Genomic DNA, 22,311 nt, shown 5'->3' on the forward strand with positions numbered 1-22,311 from the left:
AATTTGTTATGACCTCCCCTCATTGCTAAACAGATCTGGAAATTAATTTTAAGCTACAGGATGGAAGCAGTTTAAGCAAATGTACAAGCCACCAATGGCTTGCGAAAGATTTTTTCCCCCTTCTAGGAAGTGCGGGAGGGCCAGCCTGGATCAGTAGCTAGAATGCTGAACGTAAACTGGGGGAAAGAGCAAGAGTCCAGTAGCACCTTAAAGACTAACACAATTTCTGGCAGGGTATGAACTTTCGTGAGCCACAGCTCACTTCTCCAGTATCTGAAGAAGTGAGCTGTGGCTCACGAAAGCTCACACCCTGCCAGAAATTGTGTTAGTCTTTAAGGTGCTACTGGACTCTTGCTCTTTTCTACTGCTATTGACAGACTAAAACAGCTACCCATCGTAAACTGGGGAGGCTTGGGTTCAGATTCTCAGTCACAAAGCTCAGCGAGTGACCTTTGGTCAGTCTCTCCCTCCCAGACTAATTACCTCACAGGGTTGTTGTTACTACTGGAGGGGGAGAAACACATACTCCGCTACACAATCTCAAAAGGGAGAGATAAAAGGTGATGGAATTTCAAAAACTGGGGGAGGGAATAAGTCCAGCGGGTGGAAAGAAGAGCCACTGAGATGAGGAATAACAGAAGAAATATATGTTTCATACACAAGGGGTTTGAGCATGCCATTAGTGGAGATAGTGATTCCTGGTAAAAAAGCAAAACATCCCACCGAAAGCACTTTGGAATCATTAGTGACTCTCAGGCCAGAACTGAAAACTCCAGCTCCTGAGGCTAGGATGCTGGTCAGCAAGCCACTATGCCACTAAGGCATACGTAACAAAAGTCACATCTTTTAGTATTACGAGAGGGAGAAAAAGTTCTCTTTGCCCATCTTTCTGCACACCAAGCATAATTTGATAAACTTATACCATGTCCCCTAAAGGTAAAGGTAGCCCCCTGTGCAAGCACCGGATCATTACTGACCCATGGGGTGACGACACATCACTACATTTACTAGGCAGACTTTGTTAACGGGGTGGTTTGCCAGTGCCTTCCCCAGTCATCTTCCCTTTACCCCCAGCAAACTGGGTACCATGTCCCCTACACCCTAAAAAAACAGCCCTTTTTCCTAAACTGAAACCTCTCAAACTTGCTCCCGTTCTTACAGCCTGCAATTTTAAGTCAAAGGAAAATGTGCCGTGGTTATCAGTTTGGAAAACTAGGACCTCACTGAATCACAATGCTGTGTGATCTTGAATGCGCACCCAGTTTCACTGCCAGCAGGCCCTTAATGCATGCAAAACTGCTATACAAGCAATGCACTTGTGCCAGCATAGCACAAGATTGATCCCTAGCGAGCCAACGTTTCAAAGATAGAAGCCAAAGACCCAGTTTAAACATCAGCGCCACAATGGAGTCGGGCTGAGTTCTACTGTTAGGTAGGAAAAGTCCTCTCCCTCTGCCCTCTCCACACGATGCAGAACTTTGTAAACCTCTATCAAGCCCCTCCTCCCAACTGTCTTTTGCTAATGCTTCAGACCCCCCTAATTCCCCGGGCCTCTAAATTTAATGCAGAGGAAAAGCATGTCTCAGGAAAGCACGTTGCAATTAACCCACGTGGCCATTAAAGGGTAGTTTAAAAAAGCAGATTGGACATAAAAATGTAACACATGTTGGCGACACTGAAGCTGACATGATTTATCTTTTTTTAAAATAAACAAACAAACAAGACACCCAAAAAGGGAGAGAATCTCAAAATTATGATTCATTTATACAACACCGGCTTCATATGCTTGTCATTACACAGTACCCAGTAATTTAATAGATGTATGCATAGCTTGGAAGGAAATATTGATAAATGTGGAGGTGTTCTGGCAAGATTTATCTGTAAAAAAAATATATTGATGTGGAAATCCATTTCATTATGCAGTAGTGGTTGTGGAAAAGAGAGAGAGAAAAATTAGAGACCGAGAGGGAGGTGAAGAAGGGGCTTACTTCAGTTTGGGCTCCCGTCCTTCGCTCGTGTACTGCCAACAGATAAGCCCGATCAAGTCATGGACCTTGGCGTTGGCAATCGTCACCACGGTCATGGGCTGCAGCTTGTCCTGATTGGCGTGCAGCGGGAGGTAGACGTCAATTTTTTTGGTGGCGGTTGTTCCAACATGGCCCTGTTGGTAGGAGAGAATTCGAGCTGTGTTTGAGCAACAAGCAAAACCAAATAAGCGATATTCCACCCCAGTACAGGACACTCTGATGTAGCAATGTAGCCAAAGCTGTTTGGCTAAGAACTGTGATGTTCTAGTGCAGAGTAGTTCCAAATTCTGCAAAAAGATGGACAGTGCGACTTATATAAATTATGTACATTTCCCCCAATACTTCTCGTTTCACATAATATCATCTGCCGAGGGTAGTTTAGGAGGAGGAGGAGAAGGGGATAAGCAAGGCAACAAAAAGCCACTGATAATCTTTTTCGGCAGCTCCTCTGGCTGAGCATTCACTAGGCTCAGCCCATCTGCTTTCAAACATTACCCTCAAAATCACAGGGGCTGGAAACTTGGTTTGAAGGAGAAAATTAGATGTTAGAATTCTCAGGAAAATGAAACCTGTATCCAGCACTGCATTCTGCAGCTAGCTCTGTGCTCCCATTAAATCACAGTGGTTTCCCATTGAGAGGTTCCCCATCCTTGGCTTGCCTTAAGCCCCAGTGGGGAAAAGTAATATGCCCCCATGCTGTGCCTGCTTTTATCCTAACTGGAGCCTGCAAAATGGTGTGGCGTGGTTAACCCCTTTTTTCCCCCAATGGTGTGGCCCTGATACATACTCCCCCTGCTTTTTGCAGATGCTACACGTTGAAGGGTACTATTAAGATCCACTGCATCACGTCTAATTTGACAGAAGCACTCTGGGAAATAGTTAAAAACACACACACCTGAGTCGGATCCTTTGGAGCCATTCCACTAGCAGTGGTGCTTTTCCTCAGTACAAGAAGCCCCTTCTGCTGACACCAGGCTCCTTCAGATCCAACCCTCTTACTCTAGCAATACTTCAAGCTCTGGGGAACACAATCTGTTTAAACAGGAGTCCACCCTCTTGGACTTTCACTATTTTAATACATACATGTAATTGACCACACACGTGGAACAGTATTTTCAAGTTTTCCCACTGGGCAGGTGTTGGCTGTGTCCCTTCCAGCCTGTGTCACAACCACAAGGCAAATCTAAACCTACACCTAAAATAGCTAGTGTGTAAACTGGCCTTAACTGATAAGTGGACAAAAATATACACCTATGCACCGGAAACAACTGTAGATGCAGTTGGACACCATGATAAATCATGAATTGTACAATAAAATATCGTTAAAGACTACCAGGAACAGATAGCAAATCATGCTTCGTGCATAAACCCTGGTTTGTCTGTTCAGCAGCAGTTATTCAGAAGTCATAACTAATGGAGTTTGATTATGTCATGCTTTATGGTGGTGTCTGAATAGAATATAAAAAAATAGCCTTTTTTAAAAATGGGACCATTTGAAACTACTGGACAGTGATTCCCCAACTGTTGCTGGGAGCCATTCTTTTCCTGTGAGAGAGGCTGAAATGATCCTTGGGAAATTAAGCCACCATGTTGGATACATTAGCCGCTCCATGCCCTTGGAGAAGACACCAGCCAGTTATCATTCCTCCTCTCTGTCAATGCATGGGCAGCAATGTCATAATGACAACAAACGGATTCCCCTAAGGTTGAGGGAATCCCAGACACCACAGTACTAACCAGAATGCACAGTCCTATCCCTGATCCCTCACCAATCAGTGAAAGGGCAGAGTAGGATACCAGGAGGCCTAATTAAAACAGGTTGCTAGAGGATGAGAAGATCTTACTGGTGCAATTTTGCACACATTCAGCATCTCCTTTAAAACTGGGCTGTCATACATGCAATCCTACTACACGGACAATCTTAGCAAGCCAACACAATGCCTACAGATGTGTGGTGTGCTAACAGTGCATGCATAGAGTGTGAGGGTCAATGTGAAAGATGATGCTGCACATACACTGTAGCACTGCTAAGTTCTTCTCACCTGCCAGCATCAGGTAGCCCTAGATGTAAGTTGAGCTATCCCACAGTTGCAAGCCTTCTTATTGTTTGGGGAACTGATTGAGAAAATGTGCACTTCTTTTTGAGTGCAGGGATGAAGTGTAGCTCCAATTTCCATCCAGAAGAAAACTGGGCCTCAGGCATCAAAAGTTTTGGAAACACTGCTACCGGGAGAGAATCCATGCGGATTAACCGGGTACTACTGGATTGTATTGCAATCTCTTGCAGTTAAAAAAAAAAAGTGTTATCTATTCAGCACCAGGGAGATTAAGGCTTAATTAAAAAGTGAGAAACGTAGCTGGCATAAAGATGCGCAAAGTTTGTGTTGGGAGAGAAACATTTAATCTAGAATGGATAAAGATGCTATTTTAAGCTACTCGTATTTTTTAAACTGCAGAGGGGTTTTAATGTTCCCAGCTTCCCCACCACTGGAGCCACAGGCTTTCCTGATTTACTTCGCCCTTGGCCGTTTCAACACGCTGCATCAATGCACAATGGCATTAATCTGGACCAAACAGTCAGAGTTTGGGTTGTGGGTCTGTAGCTTAAACAAACATCTATATATCTAATTCCCAACTGTGCCCCCTGCCTGCAGATACCTAAATTCGCAGATAGGGGGCACATTGACCACCAACAGATGTTTCTGCAGACTTAGGGGACACTCTTGGTTTGCAGAAAAACCTGAAATAAAAAACAACAACTGGGGGGCGTTAAATCCCCCCAAATTTTTAAAAAAGCATTGTCTGCGCATGCAAAGACAATGCTCTTCAGTTGCCGCCAATGCAAGAGCCAGGGCCAGGCCTATCGGCCACTGGGCCAGGCCAACCTGCGCCGCGAGCAGATGCCAGGAGCAGCTGCCTGGCTGCACCACTGCCACATTCCATTCCAGGGGCCATTCCAGGCTTTTCGATCCCCCCCGCCCCCACAAGCTGGCAATACAGTAGGGCTGGGGGGGAGGAGGAGGCCTTGAACCATGATGGGGGAGGGGAGATGGGATTCCCCCCCACGGGTTTTGAGGCCCTCTACTTGTATCATCTATTGCACTGTTATCCTGCCCTCCCCTCCAGGAAGCTCAGGGTGGTGTGAATGGTTCTCCCACCCTACATTTGAAACCCGCAACCATCCTGTGCTGCAGGTTAAGGTGGATGAAAATGACAGGCTTAAAATCACAAAGTAAACGTCAAAACTGAGCAGGGATCTGAACCCAAAGGTCTCCAGTCTGGCATTCTAACCCCTATACTCTTGGTCGTTATTTCTAAAGCAGGATCCACACTCAGGGTTCTTTAGAGAATTTCACAGCCAGAAGAGACAAGCCCCTAGCCTCAAGGCACTTACAATCTAAATTCTGACAGTGGGGAACACAGCAGGGGACACACAGATAGGAACTAGAAGCCAGGGATGGAGTTGAATAAATAGCACTTGCTTCTCCACCTTCCCTGTAAATGAGATGCCTGAATTAACATTACATCAACAGTGAATCTCCCCCCTCTCCGTTGTTTCTGCCCCACCAAGGCCCAAGGACCCATTCCTTGCTCCCGCCGGGATGCCAAGGGAATACTGCAACCAGGAACAACAGATTTATGGTTCTTATTTATACCATCCGAATGCTGGGAAGGCTCAAGTGGAAATTGGGGCTTCACTGTTTTATCATCATTAATCTTTTCTCTGGAAATATGACCAGGACAGGGAAGGGGCCTGCTGAATTGCTGATGTGCATAAAGCAAAAGATCAGCACAACTAAGCATTAAATGTTTACCTTCTTCCAATCATCTTGTCATAAGTGAAACAAAAGGTGGTCAATGACAAGCCTCAGTCACCGTCAGGGCCAGGGCAGGGCTGCGGGCAGCTGTGATAAGATGGGGCTTTGGGTTGGAAGGTGTCTGCATTCCCCCCAGACCATGCCTGTAATCTCCAGCCCTGATGTATCCCTGAGGGCAGGAGCTAAAAACAGCAGGAAGCAGAAGTGCAGCGGGAAGGAGATTCTGCAGTGCTGCCCAGGCCATGCATGTCAGGTCCAGAGGCTTCACAGTACGGGCTGACTATCCCTTATCCGGACTGCTTGGGACCAGAAGTGGTCCGTATTTCGGATCTTTCCGTATTCTGGAATATTTTGGAATTTTTGCACATACATATGTTTTATATATACTTTACACACATAGCCTGAATGTAATTTTAAGCAATATTTTTAATAATTTTGTGTACAGTGAACCATTTATGGCACTGCCAAGGGCCTGTGAGTAATGCCTCCGTGCCGGCTCAAAAGGTCCGGTTTTCGGAGCAGTCTGGATGTCCGGATAAGGGATACTCAACCTGCGTTATCACACACAGGGGCCAGTCCAAAGACAGTTCCAGGTTGTGGGTGCACCGTGCTAAAAGTCAAGCTAGACAATATGAGGGATATGTAGCTGCCACCAAAAGCGGCAGCCCTGTGTCCCCTCTGCAAGCTGCCATTTTGTTCAGGAATTCTACGCGCAAAGACATCATGTTGTGTGTTTTCTTTATCAGATGTTATTAGGCAGATGCAGGGCTGCTGCTCTCACCAGCAGCCCCGCATGTCTCACAATGCCTTGTTTTATCCTTGGTCCTGGCTTCCAAACATGACATTCCCAGTTCAAGCCCCAGACTCTCCAAGAACTACCAGCATGCTGCCAATATTCAAAAACAGTAGAGGAAAACTATGTATTTAGTATAAAATGAGATGGGAAATTCATTCAGGATTTCAGGAGGGGGCAGAGCAGCCACCATTTTATGTTTCCTTCACAGCTGCCAATTAATCTGGTAGGCATTAAAGGGTCTATTAAAATAACACGTTCTAGATCTGTCACCTGTGGCACAGCTAATTTTCAAAAAAATTATTTTGGCTAGTCACTGGACACTATGTATTGGTCACATACATTGGGAAATAGTAACGGACAGATGGACCGGGCAAATGAAGACAGATAAAATTGACAAAAAAAACCTGAATTACATATCCTGGTTCCATTAAGTTTTTACTGTCTGAATTATTGGGTACCAGGTGTCCCCAATTCCTTTATTTAAAAAGAGCTATGCCATAATTCATCTGGCTACATTCTTAACATACCTGTGTAAGTCAGTTGCTGGTGGGTGGGTGGGAGAGTCTTTTTTCTCTGCAGCAAAATGAAGACACTGGGCACGGAGCCCTTTTAAAACCGTAATGGTTTCTCCCAATGAAATCAATAAGCATACCTATAACTCTCTCCTACCAATGGGACTTCGAAGTGCTCAGTTTTAGCTATACCATGCCCATCATTTTCATAGCATTATTTATACTATATTTATACTATATCGAACAGCAAAGTGGGTACCTTTAGCTAATCACGAAAATAGCAAAACAGGATCACTCACAGAAAAGGCTGGCATACTTACATTATTTACTATAAATTTGCTTCATTTACAGCCTGCCTTTCTCCCCAAATGGGGATTCAAAGTGTTATCCTCTGTTTTATCCTCAAAACAATCCTGTGAGGAAGGTTAGGCAGAAAGTGTGACTGGCCTTAGGTCCCAATGTCACCCAGCAAGCTTCCATGGCAGGGGGACTCGAACCTGGGTCTCAACACTTGAACCATTAACTAACACTACTAATCTGGAGACTAATCTGCAGAAAACTATGAACGTTAACCAAAGGAGAACGACCAGATGAGGACTGAGCATGCTTTAAGAGGCGTGGAACCGTGAGACCAGTTGAGTCATTTAACGGGATGGGAAGAGAGGCAGAGAGGGAAATTGGACGGCTCAACATCTGAAAGGTTAAAGAATAATGGAAGGAAAGATCTGGGTACACATGTGGGAATTTCCAAATTATTTATACACACGCGACTCCTTTTGGGGGCCTCAGTTTGTTCCACCTAACGGAACACTAGGGTTGCCAACAGGCCTGGGAGAACATGTTCTGTCCCTTCAGTAGAGGCTTTAATGTGAGGAAATGGGCAGTCGAAGCTTTTTATTGCATGCAGGTAAATATCATCTGCTAAAACAACAACACATTAAGCCTCTGTTAAAGGAATATGGCAGGCCCTGCTGTGGCCTGTATGTCACAATCAAGTGCACCATCTGAAAACATGCTTATTTATCGATTTTAAGGGGCTGGTTTTAATAACTGTTTTAATAGTTTTACGGTACAAATTATATTTGTGTTGAACCACCCTGAGCCAGACTTTTGCTGGGGAGGATGAAATAGAAGTTTAATAAAATTAATAAATAAAGGCTCCTCTTAACCTAAAGCATCCATCCACAAAAGAGGCTGACAGCTGCACCTCTGCATGATTGCTCTGGCCCCTGACCACTTCCTACCACCCTCTGTGGGGGAAAGAGAGAGCCAGTAATCCTGCCCTAACTCTGCAACAGGTGCAACTGGACCATTCAATCACACAGCATAATGACCTGCCTTCAGAGAAGGCTGCCCAGAACAGTGACTCATGCAGAGATGAAGGGGGGTGGGCTCCTTTGAGACTGGCTACGGCATACTTTCTCATTCTACAAATGTAAGACTTTGCTTTCGATAGAGGAAATCTAATTTGTCTATGGGTGTAAAAATTGCGTTAAGTGAAATTTGTAATAATATTTAGATGTTAATACCCCTCCTCCTCCCACCCCCTGAGCAAGAGGAACTGGAGCTTGTTCAAGATGTAAATACCCTCAAATTCCACTGAGATTATTTAAAGTAATGGAATGACTTCACCGTGTACAGACTCATCCACCCTGCTATTGAGGCCCCCAAAGGGCAACGGCTTAAAACTGGGATAAAGATATCCAGCCTTGAGTTTCTGTAGCCTTCAGTAGGATTAGGCTGCTAATCTAACATTCCCAGGGTTTTATAATCACAGACCACTGGATTCCATAATGGTGACAGCAGCCAGGAAGCAATTCACACTGGATCTGTTCCACCAGCCCCACAGAGCAGGTTTTGGGACCTGCTATTCAGTCCTTGTACAGGAAAAAAAAATCAATTGGCATTAAAAAATAAAACCGGGGATTTTGGCAGAGGGAGAACCAACATAAACTCCAACCATGTAATAAAAAAGGAGGCCTTTAAAGATTTAATACTAACTCTTAATGAAAATCCACTGGAGAAGGTATTTGTTCTCCAGTCTGCTTTCTATTACCCCAATAATGCACCTCTTCAATAAGGGTGTCAAAGATAATGCCCCTTTGTGCCATTCTGCCATTTTGAAGACCAAGAAGCTGGAATATGGCAGTATAACCTTATTTACTGGGGACAGTCCTGATTTTCTGGGCCCTGTTGCAGGTAAATTTGTGTACTTATTTTGTCTTGGCGGGGGGAGGTAAGAACAGCACATACTTTGCATGCAGAAGGCTCCACATTCAATCCCTGTCCTCTCCTGAAATCAGATAACAGGTGTTAGGAAATGAACTTCTCTGCCTGATACCCAGGAGAGCTGCTGCCAGTCAAGGGTAGACAATACTGCAGCCAGTGGGCCAATAATCTGAACGTAATGGCCTACAGAGCCAGCGTGGCATAGTGGTTAAGAGCGGTGGACTCTACTCTGGAGAATTGGGTTCAATTCCCCACTCCTCCCCATGGACCAGTCACAGTTCCCTCAGAACTCTCTCAGTCCAGGCGGAGGCAGGCAGTGGCAGTTCTATGAAAAAAAACAGCACATGAAAAATGACCACATGAAAATTGTGCACAGGAAAAAAACCCAGTCATAAATGCCCACATGGAAATTTTTCATATTCACAGTATGTTTCAAAGCAAACAGGGTATTTGTTTAAAATGATGAGTATCTTTCCTTTTAAGTACAATTGTAATGGAATTTCAAAGAAACTTCCAGCCCAATCCTGAGAGGGGGGCTACTTGCGCCGCGGCTGTGGATGGTGCAGCAAGAGCACAGCTGAGGCGCCTCCGAAGAGATTTGCTGTGCTGTGGCCAGATCCGCAAAATCGGCGTTTTAAACGAAATAACAGTGAGATGGACGCCAGCGTGGGTGTGCCAGAATGGAGGGGGCGGATCTGGGGACCGGGCTGCCCTGGAGGAAGGCAGACACCAGAGGGCAGCAGGAGGCCGCAGCAGGGAGAAGCGGGAGGGGCCAGGACTAGACAAAGCATTCCATCGGGTGGGCACGCCCTACAACCACCAGGTCCAGAGGAAGAGCCCTGGAGGGCACAAGAGGGGTGAGACTAAGGCAATGGAGGGCAGAGGATGGCTCTGCCCCCACCCAGTCCCGAGGGAGTGCAGCAGAGGCTGGGAGAGGAGTGGGGCAAAAACCCACCTGGGAGAGCAAAGTGCCAGCCCTGTTGTGCTCTTGCCGCCACCATGAGTGCCGCACTGTTTGAGCTAAGTCCCCACGGCTGGGAGCTGACGGTCAGCATCCCCAGCCCTGCATGCCTTATCTGCTGGAAGGTCTCTGTGTCAGGACTGGTGCTTATGGTGCCGGCAACAGCACAGGGAGAGCACCATGCAAAACAGGGCTGACACTTTGCACAAAAACCCACCTGGGAGGGCAAAGTCCACACACTCTGTAGCTGAGTTCTCCTGCTCAAGTTCCATTTCAGGTACAACAGAACGCACTGGCAGGACCCGAAAGGGTGTCAATGGCATGACAGTTCTCTCAAACCACCTTTTTGCTCCCCCAACTCACGGGGTCGGCAGCCCTCATGGGCAAGCACTGGTTGGTCTCTCTCCTGGCGACGGCCTCTGGTTACCTTGAGGCTTTGCCCGGAATGGCACAAGGTGTCGCCGAGGGGCAGACATTAGCGGAGGGGATCCTGGGTGACTCCTGCTCTGTGACCTCTGCAGCAGCTGTGACTGCCAACCACAGCTGGTGCCTCGACCTGTCTAGAGGGTTCACCCTTGCCAGGGCGGGCGCCCCTTAGGCCACCAAAGTTGCCATTGATACCCTACTGCTACCCTGTGGCTCCAGCCTTCCTTCTTCCACCCCACCCTACACCCAGCCTGCTTTACCATCTGATGTTTCAGGGGCAACTAAGGTTTTGGGGGTCACGCCTACAGCACGGGATGAGGGATCAGGACCGGCAAGTGGTGTGCAGTTGTGGGCCCATCCTCCCAGTGGGTGCTGCTGCATGTGGATTGGACTGCCATGCTCCCCCGGTTTGTGGTCGGGGTGACCCACCTCCAACTCTCTCCCACCCCTCCATCCTCCTTTGCCTTGCCATCCTCCATCGCCCTACAGCGCCCTCCCTCTGGACCTGGTGGTTGTAGGGCGCGCCCGTCCCATGAGATGCTTTGCCTAGTCCCACCCCCTCCCCGCTTCTCCCTGCTGCGGCCTCCTGCTGCCCTCTGGTGTCTGCCTGCCTCCACAGCAGCCAGGTCCCCGGCTCCGCCCCCTCCGCTCCGGCACACCCACGCCATCTCACTGTTATTTCGTCTAAAATGCCGATTTTGTGGAGCTGGCCGCAGAGCAGCAAACTTCTTAGGAGGCGCCTCAGCTGTGCTCTTGCTGAACCATTCACAGCAGCGCAAGTAGCCCCCCTCTCAGGATTGGGCTGGAAGTTTCTTTGAAATTCCATTACAGTTGTACTTAAAAGGAAAGATACTCACCATTTTAAGAGCCCCGTGGCGCAGAGTGGTAAGCTGCCGTACTGCAGTCAAAAGCTCTACTCACGACCTGAGTTCGATCCCGACAGAAGTTGGTTTCAGGTAGCCAGCTCAAGGTTGACTCAGCCTTCCATCCTTCCGAGGTCGGTCAAATGAGTACCCAGCTTGCTGGGGTAAAGGGAAGATGACTGGGGAAGGCACTGGTAAACCACCCCGCAAACAAAAGTCTGCCTTGGAAACGTCGGGATGTGATGTCACCCCATGGGTCAGGAATGACCCGGTGCTTGCACAGGGGACCTTTACCTTTACCTTACTTACTCACCATTTTAAACAAATACCCTGTTTGCTTCCAAACATACTGTGAATACAAAAAAAAATTCTGTGTGGGCATTTTTCGTGTACATTTTTTTCTGGTTACAGGCAATGGCAAACCACCTCCGAATGTCTCTTGCCTTGACAACCCTACAGGGTTGCCATAAGTCAGCTGTGCCTTGATGGCACTTTTCACCAACTGAAGACATTATGGGGAAGGGTAAGAAGCTATGAGAAGCCCCCCCCCCTCCTCTGCAATCCCCGGACATCTTATTCAGCCGCCTCTCTGATGTCCGAGGCCCACACTCTTTCAAGTACAGTTCTGCATCCCTAAGGGCCAGAAACACAATATTTAGCTTAGATGAAAATTGAAATTCTCAAGAATTTCACACTCAACATCAGTTGACTGTGCTCCTTGGGAATTAAATCACATGTACTGCTCGGTGTATAACATTTCCTTCTGAACGTGCTGGGATACTTAGCCCCTAGTAACCCACACTAAAGTGGGCAAGTCAAGCCAAATTATCCACTGTCCAAAACCCAGTGGCACGGCAACTTACTCCTTCACCACTGCAGACTTTTTCTAATGCTTGGCGTAGCAGCAAAATAAAGTACACACATTTCCTGAAGAGGAGAAAAAATATGATTAATTTGTTAATAATAATAATTTACTGCATCTTCCTATACAATAGAGTTCGGTGACTAAATGTTATATCACTTTAAGATTAGATGGCCTAATGATATATAATGCAAAAGATTTTACTGAATCGTTATTTAGTGAGTCATAAAAACCTCCTAAAAATTAATCTTTCAAGCACATCCAGCTTATCCAAAGTTAGCATTTAATTAGATGGCCTTGGTGCAAATGAGCTTACTTCTTTATTTGCTCAATCAGTATATGTCTCTGTAGTAATTAGAATTAATTCAAGTCATTGACTCACCTCCTAACAAACACTGTAAAACATTAGACAAAATAGAAACAAATGGAGTTCAGGGGGTGTTTTCTTCTTTCCTAAATGCAAAGAACACACAACCCCAGCACGACTTCCCCACACTTTTAGAGGGCAGAGACGAAGCATTTCATGTTCTAGTTTCAGATCAGAAATGGAGTGGGAGGAGAAAGGGGTTTTCAACCGGGGATGCAAGCATCCAGGTCCCCAGTAACTACTGGCGCTTAAACGGGGCTTGGTGACTTGCCATCTGGGGTCCTACAGAGGTCACAAAGCAACCCCCACCTGCTCCTAGAAAACCTAACTGGTTCCCTGTCTTCCTCCCATGACTGTAAAACAACCAATCAACCAAACAGACAGACACCCTTGTTCTCAACTATTTAAAGGGATGCCAAAATGGGTGGAGGGATGAGCCCTTCCTCTACTTACAAAGTCCAAACAAGAAACAAGACATTGCTCAGCCAGAATGACTGAGCATCCCAACACAGTCTTGGTAAGGTTGCCAATCTGCTCAGATTGGCTGGGAGTCTACCAAAATTGGTACTGATCTTCCAGTGTTTTCCAAAAGCAAGTTGGTAGATTGTGGCATCTCATGGAGAAACACAACAGTTACACAGCCTGAACGTAAACATGGAAGTGACATTGGCCCAGTTGAACCAGAAGATGCTTCATTGGGAGTAGTTCCTAGAAGAAGTGGGGGCAGCTCGGGAGCTGGGACAGAAAAGGGAGCTGTTAAAGCCAGCAGACAGTACACAACCAGTGAGAACCAATGGTTGGGCAGGGGTTGTGGCTCAGTGGTAGAGCATCTGCTTGGTATGCAGAAGGTCCCAGGTTCAATCCCTGGAATCTCCAGTTAAAAGGACTAGGCAAGTAGGTGATGTGAAAGGCCTGAGACCCTGGAGAGCTGTTGCTGGTCTGAGTAGACAATACTGACTTTGATGGACCAAGGCAGCTTCAGTATAAGGCAGCATTATGCATTGACTGTTGCCCACCCAATGCACTGGAAACACCCAGGACATTTAGCCCTTGCAACTCCCCAATACTTCTTGGGTGCTAATAAAAGTTATTTATTATTGTTTCTGGATTCTCCCCTCCAACAGACTAATTTTTGTGAAGGCAGTCAGGTTGCAGTTGACTCACGGCAACCCTGGGATCATGGGGTTTTCAAAGCAAGAGACAGTCAAAGGTGGTTTATCATTGCCTGCCTCTGTGTAGCAACCCTAGGCTTCCTCAGTAGTCTCTCATCCAAGTACTAATCAAGGCCGACCCTGCCTATCTTCTGAGGTCTGAAGTGATCAGGCTAGCCTGGGGTACCCAGGTTAAGACTGGCATGGTGGTGGTACAAAGTGCCATCAAGTCGTAGCCGACTTACGGTGACCCTGTAGGGTTTTCAAGGGAAGAGACTAACCAAAGTAGTTTGTCATTACCTACCTCTGGGTAGCAACCCTGGACTTCCTTGGTGGTCTCCCATCCAAGCACTAACAAGGGCTGGCCCTGCTTAGTTTCCAAGATCTGATGAAATCAGGCTAGCCAGGGCCATCAAGGTCAGGACAGGCCTAGCACAGTTACCTATAATTTTCACCTATTTTCACAGTAACTGGAAAATCCTCTTTATCAAAAGTGGCAATAGATCTGTTCCTCCTCCCACACAACTCAGTTAAATACCGAAGTAAAGTTAAATAATTTAATTATTTTACTAGGAAAAGAGACAGCTGGCTCAGAATAGACGTGGGTTAGACAACTGGAGATGGAAGTAAACACAAATCTGCCTGGCTCCCAGTGTAAGGAAGACAAAGAAATAGAGGCACTATAATCCCCGAAACAGATTAATGACTCCTGAATCTCGCAGAGTGCTACAAACTGTTCCTTCAACCCCCCCCCCCCACTTTATCCTACTTGATAAAAGCTGCTCGTCTTCAAAGGCTGATAACCTGTGCATACTTCCTTGGAAGAAAGCCTAACTGTACAAGGCAGGCATGCAGAGGACTGTAAATACCTTAACACTGATTCCATATTAAAAACCTATATAAATACAAGAGCACATGTATTTCATTGCAAAAAAGATGAAAATATTTACTAGCCCATTAAGCAAAAGCAAGTAGATAACTCATCCTGCATTTCATTATGTTGGGGGGACATTCTTCCCCATAATAGCTTCAGTCAGAGCTGGAAGCCCAGGTCCCACTACAGGAATGAGTCTGAGGGCTCCGTGCTCCTTCCTCACCCTCCCCAAGTGCACGGGCATTTACATTTGCATTGATTTAATTAAAATATTTATATTCCATCTCTCCTAAACTTGTCTGAGGTAGTTTTTTTTTAAGTGGTTTGCAATCCTGATTTGCAAGCACATGCAAAACCCTAATTCGCTAGTTCAGATGCAACAGCAAAATATGGTTGGAGTGAAAGTGGAAGTAACTAAGTAACTAACTGAATGGAAGCAGATGGAATAGGGCAGTGGTGGCGAACCTATGGTACTGGTGCCAAAGGTGGAACTCAGAGCCCTCTCTGTGGGCACGCACACCATCGCCCCAGCACAGAGTTCGCCTGAGTTCGTTCCCCCGGCTGAGGAGGCTGGGGACCAGCGGTGCCTTCCTGGCTCCTCCGGGAAGCACCGGACTCCTTCCCAGTGCCTTCTCCATAGTCGCCGGCTGAACGGAAGTGAAGACAATGACAAGCCTTCTGCTGAGAACTGGAAGAGGTGGAGCCAGGACTGGGCTGGACCAGGAGTGGGATGCCTGGGCAGCCGTCTGTGGTGGGCTGGTTGGTGACTGCAGCTCAGGGGGTTGGCGGTGAGGGCTGAACGGGGGCCTGCCTGGCGTTTGTGCTGGAGCCAAGCCCTTCGCTTAGCTCTGGTTTCCACTCTGCTCGTTCATACAACCGAAGGTGCCTCTGAGCATGTGCAGAGGGCTGTCCCCACCATCAGCCCCCCCCCACATAACAGTCTTTTTTAATTCGTAAGAACAGTTGGAAAAAGAACCAGACTGAATGGGTGGGGGCTATGGTCCAGCTGCTTTCCTTCCCCCGCTCGGCCACCCATGCAGGGTTGCCAACCTCCAGGTAATAGCAGGAGATCTGCTATTTCAGTTCACCTGGAGAAAATGGCCACTTTGGCAATTGGACTCTATGGCATTGAAGTCCCTCCCCAAACCCCACCATCCTCAGGCTCCGCTCCAAAAACCTCCCGCAGGTGGCAAAGAGGGACCTGGCAACCCCATGTGGACTCTAGCTGTGTTGGCACTTTGCGATAAATAAGTGGGTTTTGGGTCGCAGTTTGGGCACTCGGTCTCTAAAAGGTTCGCCATCACTGGAATAGGGAGAGCCCAAGGATTCGCCCTATAGCACCCAGTCACAGTCTGGGATTGCCCCTGACCCAAACTTCTCAGTACTTCCTTGAAGATTTCCACTCCACCCCACAAAGGGTGAAGTAGGCGTTTTGTTTTGCTTTAGTAAGATTTATTTTAATCTGGCTGCAAGCTACCTTTGGGAGCCAGAAGTAACAATATTAAAAATGATGATGGCGGTAATGTTTATATATGACTTTTACAGACAAGTGTTCTCATATTTTAAAAGATAAAACAACTAGAGCACCCAATGATGGACAGAGGAAAAGGTAGATAGAAACATTTAAATAAAATTAAATGGTGGCAGATACAGGGGCAGAGTCTAGGTTTACCCATGCTTATAAATCCTGCAGAGATGCAGCGGGCAACCTCCTCTATGGGTGCTACTTTTGAGCTTGGGCTGTCATTACATCTGAACTATGCCAATAAAGGAAAAACCGTTTATATTTTCTCCTGGTTGGGTAGACTGCTACTTTTATATAAAAGCAGCAGTAAGTTAAACGTCATTGATTCTGATGTGCCACTGGGATGGAGTAAAGGCTTTAACCCCCATACAGGGAGATGACAGATATTCATCAGTGAATGAAGTTGCATTAGAAGACTGACTCCTGAGAGCAAATGGACACTTTACTGCAAAATAAAATTGGAGGCAAATTGGTATGATTCAGATGCAAATACAAGCCAGGCTGAGAAATAACACCCACAGAGGAGGCTGCCTGCCGCATCTCGGCATGAATCACGCAGATACTTCCAACCAGCCTACAGTAGGAGTACCTGTCTCTGCATCAAACCAGTCTAGCATTTAATCCCAATACACAGACGCTGCGGAATTCACCTTCTCTTGAGAGTGGCTGGTTTTATAGCAAACCAATAGTTTCATGGGGTTCTATGAAACAAACGCACATGAAAACTGTGCACAGAAAAACCCCACTGTCATAAATGCCCACACGGAAAAAAAGCCCACATGGGAAAATACTCACATAGGAAAATGTTCATATTCACAATTTGGTTGGAAGCAAACAGGGCATTTGTTTAAAATGATGAGTACCTTTCAAGTAAAACTGAAATTGAATTTAAAAGAAAATTCCAGCCCAACCCTGAGAGGGGGCTACTTGCGCTGTGGCCATGGACACTTTGAAGGTGCCACAGGCACAGCTGAGGCGCCTTCAAAGAGGTTTGCTACACTGTGGCCAGCTCCGCAAAATTGGCTTTTGAAACAAAATAACAGTGAGTTGGATGAGGGCGGTGCTCCGGAGCAGAGAGGGCAGAGCCGGGGACCAGGCTGCTACTGAGGCAAGCAGACACCAGGGGGCAGCAGGAGGCTGCATCAGGGAGAAGTGGGGAGGGGCCAGGACTAGGCAAAGCACCTCATGGGGTGGGCATGCCCTACAACCACCAGATCCAGAGGGAGGGCCTTGGAGGGTGGAAGAGGGGAGGGACAAGACAAAGGAGGACAGAGGATGGCTCTGCCCCCACCCAGCTCTGAGGGAGTGCAGCAGAGGTTGAGAGAGGGGTGGGAGAGAGCTGGGAGCTGATGGGTCACCTCGACCATGAACCAGGGGAGCATGGCAGTCCAACCCGCATGCAGCCAAAGCCACTGGGAGGATGGGCCCACAATTGCACACCACTTGCCTGTCCTGATCCTTCATCCCGAGCTGCAGGCATGACCCCCAAATGCTTAGTTGCTCCTGAAACACCAAATGGCAAGTGGGCTAGGCGGAGGGTGGGGTGGAAGAGGGATGGCCGGAGTTACGGGGGTAGCAGTAGGGTGTCAATGGCAACTTCGGCGGCCAGAGGGGCACCCACCCTGGTGAGGGCAAACCCTTGGGACAGCTCAAGGCACCAGCTGTGGTGGGTAGGCAGTCGCAGTCGGGGCAGGGGTCGCAGAGAGTGGGATGGGTCGCCCAAGATCCCCTCCGCTCGTGTCTGCCCCTTGGCAACACCTTGTGCCATTCCGGCCAAAGCCCAAAGGTAACCAGAGGCCGTCGCCAGGAGAAAGATCAACCAGTGCTTGCCCATGAGGGCTGCCGACCCCAGGAGAGGGGAGGGGAGCAAAAAGGTGGTTTGGGGTTGCATTGCCCAGCTTACCTGTCATGCCATTAACGCCCCGTCGGGTCCTGCCTGTGCATCTGTTGTACCTGAAATGAAACTTGAGCGGGAGAGCTACAGAGTGTGTGGACTTTGTTCTCCCAGGTGGGTTTTTTGTGCGAAGCGTCAGCCCTGTTTTGCATGTTTCCACAAGCACCAGTCCTGACACAGAGACCTTCCAGCAGATAAGGCACGCGGGGCTCGGGATGCTGACCATCAGCACCCAGCCCTGGTGACTTAGCGCGAGCAGTACAGCACTCATGGTGACGGCAAGAGCACAACAGCACTGGGACTTTGCACAAAAACCCACCTGGGAGAGCAAAGTCCACACACACTGTGGCTGAGAACTCCCACTCAAGTTTCATTTCAGGTACAACAGATGCCACTCTCCCTGCACCCCTATGGCTCCGGCCCTCACTCTTCCACCCCACCCTCCATCCAGCCCGCTTTGCCATCTGATGTTTCAGGGGCAACTAAGCTTTTGGGGGTCACGCCCACAGCATGGGGTGAGGGATCAGGATGGGCAAGTGGTGTGCAGTTGTGGACCCTTCCCCCTGATGGCTGCTGCTGCATGCGGGTTGGACTACCATGCTCCCTTAGTGGATGGTCAGGTTGACCCAGCCACCCCCAGCTCTCTCCCATCCCTGTCTTGGTCTCTGCTGTACTCCCTTGGATCTGGGTGGGGGTGAAGCCATCCTCCTTCACCTTGTCCCGCCCCTCTCCCAGCCTCTGCTGCATTCCCTCGGGTCTGGGTAGGGGCGGAGCCATCCACCATCCTGCTTTGCCTTGTCCTGCCCCTCCCCCAGCCTCTGCTGCACTTCCTTGGGGCTGGGAGGGGACAGATCCATCCTACGTCCTGCTCTGCCTTGTCCCACCCCTCTTTCACCCTCCAAGGCCCTCCCTCCGGACCTGGTGGTTGTAGAAAATGCCCACCCCATGAGGTGCTTTGCCTAGTCCCTGTCCCTCCCCGCTTCTCCCCGCTGCAGCCTCCTGGTGTCTGCCTGCCTCCACAGCAGCCTGGTCCCCAGCTCAGCCCCCTCTGCTCCGGCGCACCTACGCAGGCATCCAACTCACTGTTATTTTGTTTCAAAAGCCAATTATGGGGAGTTGGCCGCAGCGCAGCAAACCCCTTAGGAGGCGCCTCAGCTGTGCTCTTGCTGCACTGTTCACAGCAGCAGCGCAAGTCTCCCCCCCTCTCAGAATTGGGCTGGAAGTTTCTTTGAAATTCCATTACAGTTGTCCTCATCATTTTAAACAAATACCCTGTTTGCTTCCGAGCATATGGTGAATACGAAAAATTTTCTATGTGGGCATTTTTATGTGTGGGCATTTATGACAGTGGGTTTTTTTTTCTGCGTGCAATTTTCATCTGGGCATTTTTTTCATGTGTGTTTTTTTCTGGTTACTATTTCATGTAACAGCAAATCGTAGCATTGTTATGCCTCAACCATACCAGTTGTTGCTTTGATCGCTTTCAGACGTAAAAATTACCCACCTCAGAGTCACTGGTTCCAGACCAGCTTCCTGATCAGAAGGGCGATCAATGTCAGAATCAAGAATTCATGGTGAGAAGCAACCAGACGCTTTCTCTGAGAGGAAGATAATTCAGCCATGCCTCTGTACTGGGAGTGAACAAGTAATCTAATCTCACCTGATGCAGACTGAGGTACTCCTGCTGGAGCCTGACTGGAAAAAGGCACACAAATCATGCAGAGATGCAGTGGGCCACCTCTCTCCGCAAGTGGCGCTTTGAGCTCATGAACCTTGAATTACTACACCTATTTATTGCGGCAACTGTGCAGTCCTCTTACAGCATGCGGTTTAGCCATTACCACGACGAAGGGCAAAAGTTGCCCAAAGCAGCCACACCACGTTGCGGCACTCAAAGAACTGGGGTGCGTGTGAAACACAGCACCGCCCGCATTTCTCCCGTTTATCTCTGATTTGTACACAGGGTTGCACCATAAGATCCCATTAACACTCTCACTTAATTTATCTCATTTATGCTGTCACCACTCATAAAAATTTAACCCAGTAATTTCCTTGTTATGCAAAGCATAACATAGTATGAATATTTAAATTCAATGTAAATAAAGCCCACATTACATTTTGGTATTCTAAATTGTTGCCTTCACTTAGCGGCATCCCCCTTTCCGCCGCCCCACACTATTTTTCAATTAGAAGCCCAGATGTTTCAGAAGCTCCAGTAGGCAACAGCGCTTATGAGAAATGCTTTATCTGCATTGCAATGATGACTACAACATCAGCTCCGGGCTGCATTAACATGCTCATGTTTTATTCCGAGCCCCCCCCAACTCTCCTTCTAATGCTCCAGTTAATTATTATACCACATGAGGCAGAGTAATAGCCCCCCCTGAGCAGGATGCTCTCCTTAGCCGCTTCAGCCTGAGCCTCAGCTGCACACTCCTCAAACAATGGGGAAAAATGGAAGCAAAAGTGTAATAGCCACGGCCTTGGCAAGCCTGAGCAATCCAATAACCAATGCGTACAAAAGGATTTGTGGGTGCCCCTGAGTACCCACACACATACACAAACTGTGTGTGCACATACATACCTCTACTCGTTCCAGCCACACTGCAGATCTGAGTGCCTGAAACCTCAGAAAGGTACTAGAGAATACTGACAAGTCAATCCAAAGAAACGGTTAGAATTCACCGGCATGTGTTTGACAAAGAGGGACATATACCGGTGATTGCCAGCACTGACAAAACATACTTGCCTGTGATTGTCAGCATTCACACAGGAAGGTCATAAGCAGACACATTTCAGACATTCCTTGTTGTGTGTATATATGTGTATGTTCGTGATTTAACTAGGTGAGGGTGTGTGGGGATATACTTGTTTTAAGGGTGTGTATATGTAAATTACATTGGCTGTTGTCTCTTTCCCCCCCTTAAACCTGTATTAAGTGGCTTGAGAAGAGGCATAAGAGAACTGGGGGGAAATCAGCCAAATCTAATGATGGCTATGCCCTAAACTGAGCCTGGACCTTGCGGGGGGGGGGGGGGGATTCATATCCTAGCCCTGTGTAACATGGATAAAGACCTGGAGGGATAGGTTGCAGGGAACTATCTCACATGCATGCTCAATAGTGACATGAAGGTGGTCTCTAATTTGTGTAGATGGTTCACTGAGGGAAACCCTATTCTGCCTTCAACAAGGGAAAAGGGATAATTTACTCATGACAATTTTTTTACACATTAAATTGCACATTATATAATACTGCTGTCTCTCCAAGGGGCTCAAGTCAGCAGATATGGTATCCCAACTTTAGCTTCACAGGAACTGGACAAGTTACATTAGGGCTAAGAAACCATGCCTAGTTTATGGATATGAGTGGATGAACAGGGATTCAATTCCAGGTTTCCCCGACCCTAAGTCCAACACTTTAAACCCTATACCATATTTACATGACATACCCATGTAAGAGATCCTAATTTCATCAGGGCAAAAAAACAAACACACACAGAAGCATACATCAACAATAATGTTTCCCCAATAATTAAAAAGCAAACAATCCACCATAAACATTATATGCATGTTTAGAAATCTGCCACAAGATCCTTTAATGAACAGATGCTGTTTTAAAAAAAAAACACACTAGAGAGATGTTCGAGCACACATCCCAGGTTTAAAAGCAGGCCCCAGATTTTGCTACTCGGCTGCCAGAAAGCAGACAGCTTAAGTTCCTTGAGGACATTCACCAACCTTTGCCGGAACATTTTTAATACATCACCGTGTCACTTTTTAATGCGCCACAATCTATTAACCACATGGCAAACTAACAGGGATTTTTAAAATATGGGCTTTATAGCTTTGTGACCGTGATTAATTAAATAAATAGCCTGCCTTTCACAAATCATCCTTCTAATTAGTCTAAACCAGACACTCTGCATTTTCCCTGGCACCGCTGCCACGCGAAGCTTGCAGAAGGGCACGAGCGCTCCCGAACTCGCTGGCGAATCCAAGTGCTCCT

The 22,311-nt window shown here is 47.5% G+C and overlaps 1 protein-coding gene and 1 non-coding gene across 2 annotated transcripts in view; one reads left to right on the forward strand and one right to left on the reverse strand.

Moving 5' to 3' along the window:
- Nucleotides 1–22,311, reverse strand: part of MAPKAP1 (MAPK associated protein 1) — a 408,697-nt gene that overhangs the window by 317,733 nt on the left and 68,653 nt on the right. Inside the window, exon 5 of the mRNA XM_056860945.1 lies at nucleotides 1,989–2,161. Coding sequence (XP_056716923.1) covers nucleotides 1,989–2,161 — 173 coding nt within the window. The remainder of the gene's footprint in view (nucleotides 1–1,988; nucleotides 2,162–22,311) is intronic.
- On the forward strand, nucleotides 13,666–13,737 carry TRNAT-GGU (transfer RNA threonine (anticodon GGU)). The gene has a single exon. It is a non-coding gene; the product is annotated as a tRNA-Thr (tRNA).

This window comes from Euleptes europaea, chromosome 14, assembly GCF_029931775.1.
Source record: "Euleptes europaea isolate rEulEur1 chromosome 14, rEulEur1.hap1, whole genome shotgun sequence".
In the NCBI taxonomy this organism is placed as follows: Eukaryota; Metazoa; Chordata; class Lepidosauria; order Squamata; family Sphaerodactylidae; genus Euleptes; species Euleptes europaea.